Source organism: Oncorhynchus nerka, unplaced genomic scaffold (genome assembly GCF_034236695.1).
Source record: "Oncorhynchus nerka isolate Pitt River unplaced genomic scaffold, Oner_Uvic_2.0 unplaced_scaffold_73___fragment_2___debris, whole genome shotgun sequence".
Classification (NCBI taxonomy): domain Eukaryota; kingdom Metazoa; phylum Chordata; class Actinopteri; order Salmoniformes; family Salmonidae; genus Oncorhynchus; species Oncorhynchus nerka.
The window spans coordinates 64,391-71,686 of record NW_027039942.1 but is presented as its reverse complement, the minus strand read 5'-3'; the positions used below and the strand labels follow the sequence as shown (position 1 = coordinate 71,686).

The following is a 7,296-nucleotide window of genomic DNA, read 5'->3' as shown; positions in this document are numbered from 1 at the left end:
CTAAGTTCCTTTAAAAGCGCATTGATACATATGCTAAATGTTTTGATTCGTGTTGATTTTCAGCATCCCAATGATTGGGAGTGGCGCTGAAAGGACAGCTCCTGCCCCGCACACAGAGCTTTTTGTTTCAGCAAATAATGGCTGTTCTATTCTCTTTAATTATATGGGGCCATGTTCTGTACAACCACATGGTTTGCGTGTTTCAAAATATAAATGGTGGGATCAAAGTGTTTAATGCTTTCTAATGCCATATCATCCTTGCTGTACTATGAGGATTTGTAATTCATACATAAAGATTGCCCGATTATTGTTTCGATCTTAATCCAAATTGCAAAAGGCTTTACTCCGCATGTGTTACGTCAGCGACCCCGGTAGGACTGGAATAGAATAGGAGCGCTCCAAATCAGTGCTGAGAACCAGCGAGCGCCCATCCATGCCAAGATTCATACCCTTCGTCTGTCTGCTCTGGCACGAGTGCCCAAGGCTTATGGACAAAACAAAATAGAATAGTTGCATTGAGGAAGAAAATATATTTGGTGTCAGTTTTTTTCCTTCTAATTACGCACGCAAACATTCCACTATTACTCCTCCAAGCTCAGCAGACTTTCTATCGCTTGCTTCTCGGATATTCCAGAGGAAGCGACTTGTGGCCGCTGTGATTGGCATCGTCATGGTGTTGGCCCTTATCATAGTAATACCGCTGCTTGTGCAAAGTACCAAGACTTCGGCTCACTATGAGATGATGGGCACCTGTCGAATGATCTGTGATCCATACAGTTCGAAACCCGCCAGCGCCACCGCCATGGAGCTCATGCAGGACATGAATGCCATCCCACCGCCGCCAATGGCGCAAGGCTCCAAAGGTGAATTAGGGCGACCTGGGAAACCGGGACCAAGAGGTCCACCGGGAGAACCAGGACCTCCCGGCCCAAGAGGACCACCCGGAGACAGGGGCGATTCCGGGAAAGCTGTTTACCCCGCGGTAACTGCAAAGACCGAAACGGACACGGACGAGGTTAACACTGCACTCAGTGAAACAAAGGTTGCGTTCTATGTCGGGTTGAAGAACCCACACGAAGGATATGAGGTGCTTAAATTCGACGATGTTGTCACAAACTTGGGAAATCAATACGACCCAACCAATGGCAAGTTCACTTGCCAAGTGTCCGGAATTTATTTTTTCACATACCACGTGTTAATGCGAGGAGGCGACGGGACAAGCATGTGGGCAGACTTGTGCAAAAACGGACAGGTAAACATTATTTAATTCAATTAGCATATAAGAAAATATTGTATTCTCATTCATTTGAAAACAATTCATGTCTAGAACATACTATAAATGCACGCAAAAACCCAAAGGGTATGGAGAAAAACGTGTACTACACGCACAAATTGTATGCTCTCACTTTATATAATTTTGGCTAGTGCACTTGTCGGCTTTATGGTAGGACATTTAGGACATATGCTTAGTAATGGTAAACGCAGTTAAATCGGGTAGGCTATACATTATATTACCACAGTAAAGAAATGATTGATCGTTTAGCTGCTTAAGCCCTCCTTCCCCCTTCTGTGGTGTCCAAAGTGACATAATATAACCTATTCTACAAAGTGCTAGTGGAGGAATTTGTCTGACCATAACTTGAGGAAATGCCCAAAGTTGTGTCCAAAGTGTTATAATATGATGTAATCTACAAAGTGGTAGTGGAGGAATTTGTCTGACCATAAGAGACGAAATCAAAATAACCATAAAATATCAAGTTCATGAGGATTATACTTATTTTGTGTGTCCCTTCCATTACACAGGTTCGGGCAAGTGCTATTGCACAGGACGCAGACCAGAACTACGATTACGCAGGTAACAGCGTGGTTCTACACCTGGACTCCGGGGATGAGATTTATGTCAAATTGGACGGTGGCAAAGCACACGGAGGCAACAACAACAAGTACAGCACCTTCTCTGGATTCATTTTGTATCCAGATTAAATAGCCCTGACAAGTTTGAGGCTACCCATGACTCTACCTCTACCTGAGGTCCAAACAGAACTTCATCTTTAATTTCGCTCTCTCATTTCCTTTGAAGAGCAAGGTGCTTGTAATGGTCTTCTAACCACCAATAATATATAGGATAAATAGGCGATATAGCAGTTGAGGTCGTTTGATTGAATGTGGTAAGATTACTTGATTCAGCAGTTTGTTTTACTCAATAGGATCACCTTATGCGGAGAAATAGCCTATATGTAGCTACGGTCAAAAGCACAGAGATAGAATCATATAACTCATGTGTTCGGTACATCCAGAGTTGTGTTTTATTTTATGCCACTAGGTCAACAGTGCATTATATTTTTTCCTGATGTACCAATAAATGTTATTTTACAGTTTGTCTCATTGGATGTTTACAAAAAAAGATGACATGACAATGTGAGTTACAGTAATTAGGGACTGCATACATTTTTGTACTGGTCCGCCGTGGGAAATGAACCCACAACCATGGCGTTACAAGCACTATGTTCTACCTGCTGAACAACACGGGGACCACAGCATGGATGAGTCTTATGGAGCAACGCTGCAGGTTAAAGTGACAACCTGCCATCCAATACTCGCACTAGTGAAGGTGCTCCTCACGTATACATTCTATCATCCGTCAAGACTGAAATGTGTGATTTTCCTTCAAACATTTCATGTTTTCCTTTATTGCTTCACTTCAAAAGAAGTGCACAGCTTTAGGGTTAGTTTATGGTGAGGATCTTTATTTGCTCAATCTCCACAAGATTAGTGGCTGTTTGACAAAGAAGGCAGTGGTGTAAAGTACTTAAGTAAAAAATACTTTAAAGTAATACCTAAGTAGTTTTGGGGGTATCTGTACTGTACCATTTACATTTTGGGCAACTTTTACTTCATTACATTCCTAAAGAAAATAAGGTAGTTTTTACTCCCTACATTTTCCATGACATCCAAAAGTACTCATTACATTTTGAAAGGAAAATTGTCCAACACACACTTATCAAGACAACATCCCTGGTAATCCCTACTGCCTCTGATCTGGCGGATTTACTAAACACAAATGCATCTTTTGTAAGTTATGTCTGAGTATTGGGGTGTGCACCTGGCTATCCTTACATTTTAAAAACAACAAAATGGTGTCGTCTGCTTTGTTTAATATACAGTTGAAGTCGGAAGTTTACATACATCTTAGGCAAATACATTTAAACTCAGTTTTTCACAATTCCTGACATTTAATCCTAGTAAAAATTCCCTGTTTTAGGTCAGTTAGGATCACCACTTTATTTTAAGAAGGTGAAATGTCAGAATAATAGTAGAGAGAATGATTTATTTCAGCTTTTATTTATTTCATCACATTCCCAGTGGGTCAGAAGTTTACATACACTCAATTAGTATTTGGTAGCATTGCCTTTAAATTGTTTAACTTGGGTCAAACGTTTCAGGTAGCCTTCCACAAGCTTCCCACAATAAGTTGGTTGAATTTTGGCCCATTCCTCCTGACTGAGCTGGTGTAACTGAGTCGGGTTTGTAGGCCTCCACATGCTTTTTCAGTTCTGCCCACAAATGTTCTGTAGTGTTTGTGAAGTGCACCAGTCCCTCCTGCAGCAAAGCACCCTCACAACATGATGCTGCCACCCCCGTGCTTCATGGTTGGGATGGTGTTCTTCAGAAACACTTTTAGACTTTTACTCAAGAAGTATTTTACTGGGTGACTTCCACTTCTACTTGAGTAACTTTCTATTAAGGTGGCATCTATACTTATACTCAAATATGACAACTGGGTACTTTTTCCACCCCTGAAAGAAGGTGATAATAATCTGTCCATTCTACTACCCGAGGCCGCAGGTTTGTTTAGATTTTGTTTGTAGCTTAGGGTTGGGGTAAGGAATGTGGTAAAGGGTTAAGGTTAGTGTAAAGTTAAGGGTTATTGGCACTCATAAATTGACTCGCAGAGGCTCACATGAAAAAAATTATACAGTTTACTATAGAATACTACAGTACTTACTATAGAATTATATAGTACAATACTGTAGAAAACAATATTACACACTGTAGTATCCCTCGATTATGTGTAATACTTACTATAGAATGTTGTAGTATACTGTAGAATACTATAGCAAATATTACAACATTATCCACAAAAAAACACTGTAGTAAATACTACAGTAATGATGTCAGCAAAAACACATTTAAAAAAAACTATAGTAAATACTACAGTATTTAATTAGCATTTACCCTGAACATTCCCCTTACCCATTATGCAATTTGTACAAGTAAGAAACCTACATGCCAAGTAAAGACCATATATTGTGTTCCCTACCAGTTATAGAAAAGAGCAGAAGCTTTGCACTATCTGTTCCGATGGGAGTCCTACCTAGTTAACTGTAAATAGTACAGTATACTACCGTATACTACAGTACATATTAAAGTAAATACTACAGTATGTTTTTACAGACTTGAGTGAATACTACAGTAACATCTGCAAAAACACTAAAGTGAATACTATAGTATTTATACCATAACAACTGTAGTATGTTTTCTATATGGGGGCATAGGGGCTTTTTCACACATAAATTAAAACATTACAAACCCGTGAGTCACATATGCCTGTTTTCTCTCATCTGATGTTTTTCTCTGTTCTGATGTGGCCTCCCTACTGGTCCAAGTGAGGGAGTTACAGTACAATATACATGATACAGTCTACACTGAGTGCACAAACATTAAGAACACCTGCTCTTTCCATGACATAGACGGACTAGTTAAATCCAGGTGAAAGCTATGATCCCTTATTGATGTCACTTGTTTAATTCACTTCAATCAGTGTAGATGAAGGGAAGGAGATGAAAGCCTTGAGACAATTGAAACATGGATTGTGTATGTGTGCCATTCAGAGGGTGAATGGGAAAAACAAAAGATTTTAGTGGTTTGAACTGGGTATGGTAGTAGATAGCAGGCACACCAGTTTGAGTGTGTCAAGAACTGCAATGCTGCTGGGTTTATCACGTTCAACATTTTCCCGTGTGTATCAAGAATGGTCCACCACCCGAAGGACATCCAGCCAACTTGACAAAACTGGGGGAAGCATTGGAGTCAACATGGGCCGGCATCCCATGTTTTACTGTGCTTTATCTTGGCCAGGTCGCAGTTGCAAATGAGAACTTGTTCTCAACTAGCCTACCTGGTTAAATATAGGTGAAATAAAAAAATTTAAAAAAATCCTTGTGGAATGCTTTCAATACCTTGTAGAGACCATGCCCAGACAAATTGAGGCTGTTGTTTTGAGGGCAAAACAGTGTGCAACTCAATATTAGGAAGGTGTTCCTAATGTTTTGTACACTCAGTGTACATGAGATTACGACTAGGGTTTTGCTGGTCCTGTGAAAACGTGTACATGGAGTAACGTACACAAATGGACTTCAGCTGAAGCTCTTAACTTCTCAGATATATGTTGTCATCTGTAGGAACTGAATGAGATTACAGGACTCATTAGACCTCTACTGAGGGGCTTATTACTTTTAGGTGAATGCTGTGGTCCCTCTATATTCCCAGACGCTGTTGCAGTACTGTCCTCTTATTCCCTCTCTACAACGGCCCCCATATGTCTCAGGGGCTGTCAGTGGCTAAAGAGGATGATAGATGGATGTGTGTTTAAAGAGGAGGAAAGAGAGAGAGAGAGAGAGAGAGAGAAAGAGAAAGAGACTAATGAAGGTACATTTGCACCGAACAAGGTGTGTCTTTTCAATTTAATACGATGAGTTCATTTTGACATATCATCAAATCAAACCAAGTTTATTGGTCGCGTACACAGCTTAGCAGATGGTATTGCGGGTGCAGCAATATGCTTGTGTTACTAGCTCCTAACAGTGCAGTAGAATGTCAAACAAGCCCGCAAATAATCAAAATACTTCAAACAAGAAGTCAATAAATGTCCGAAAAACCCAAATGACTCGGTATCAGTCATCCAAATTCAATCTATCATGGGAGGTGAATGATGGTGGATGTGTGTAGACCTGGGTTGTGTTCAGCAGGGCACACCAGAGCAAAACAAAAAGGAGAATTTCTTATTGGTCAAGTCCAGATGGTACCATAACATTTTCTTCCAGCTGAACACACCCATGGATAGGAATTGACTGAAAAGTCATTAAGAGTCCTTGGAGGAACCATGTCTAGCCAACAGCACACCTAGTTCCTAAGAGGATGACTGTGTTGTGTCTCTAAGTGATGATTTTACCAGCTTTCCACCTGGAGGTAGGCAGATTAAACAGCTGTCTATCAATTAAACAGCAATCATGCAAAACAAATATTAGCCAGTCTGGTTCAACATGGCTCTGGCTAAGTTGTTGACTTATATCGCTGTGTTCAAGATGACTAAATTCATACCCTACTATTTCCCCCAAAATAACCACCCTGATAAAAGCCATTCTGGCATGGTTTCATCAAATACACTCAATAGTCGATATTGAAAACTTTTGTCCATTTCCTTTTTACATGTAGACTATAATGTATCCACCTTTCATGTATCCTACTCATTACATATGCCGTTTAAATGTCTTACAAACACATATTACACACTTAACATCCCCTGGAGAGTGTTGTGGTGTGTGGTGATGATACCTCTCATCACCCCGCCTCATCACTTCATAATTAAGGGAGGAAGTGGAGCTGCCTGCATCGACTCACCCGAAGACATCACCATGCACACAGGCACATTTCAAGACTCAATCGAATCGAATAGGTGCGTAGTATGTAGCTATACAGACCCCTTCCGGCAGAGCTGTGGGCTAGACATTCCTATGTAAACGTTCTGGTGTAATGTCATGGACAGAGATACACTGAGAGCCTGACGGTTTGCAGAAACACTCATAAGTATGGTGGAAGCCAGGGGGCAGGCAGCTGACAAGGTGATAAAGAAATGCTAATGGCACAAGAGGCCACAGGGAGTTTTATTTCGGAACTCTTCAAAAAGTGCTGTTGTTGATTCATAATTTGCCACAGGAGGTGTCCTCATTTTGTATATCAATAAAGTTTTCAAGAGGAAAAACACAAACGGCCTGACAGATTTGAGATCAGTGATTCTGAACTGTCTTCTTCTGTTGTTAAAGCATAAACAGTTAGAGGCATGAGATTGAGGGAAAAACAACAGTCTGGAGAGAATATTAGGTTCAGGGAGTGATTGATGATAATGTGGAAGATCTCCAGACCAAAATAATTTGATAAATGTAAATATTCAGATAAATTAATTAAGTGTTGTAAGTATGCTAAACCGGGTTAAGAACCTGGGTCAAAGGCATTTTT

General features: G+C 40.4%; 1 protein-coding gene across 1 annotated transcript; it reads left to right on the top strand.

The window, feature by feature from the left end:
* The first annotated feature begins 355 nt into the window (after nt 1-355).
* Nucleotides 356-2,378, top strand: LOC115145114 (complement C1q-like protein 2). The gene is made up of 2 exons (XM_029686404.2): nt 356-1,252; nt 1,804-2,378. Exons 1-2 carry the CDS (start codon nt 671-673, stop codon nt 1,981-1,983), a joined length of 762 nt encoding a protein of 253 aa, XP_029542264.1. The 5' UTR covers nt 356-670; the 3' UTR covers nt 1,984-2,378.
* Nucleotides 2,379-7,296: the final 4,918 nt, after the last annotated feature.

What these genes read in the sequence shown, in the direction of transcription:
- LOC115145114 (XM_029686404.2), top strand. Translation starts at nt 671, where the DNA reads ATGGTGTTGGCCCTTATCATAGTAATACCGCTGCTTGTGCAAAGTACC. An exon ending in ACTTGTGCAAAAACGGACAG is followed by an intron (nt 1,253 to 1,803) that starts GTAAACATTATT and finishes TCCATTACACAG; the next exon opens with GTTCGGGCAAGTGCTATTGC.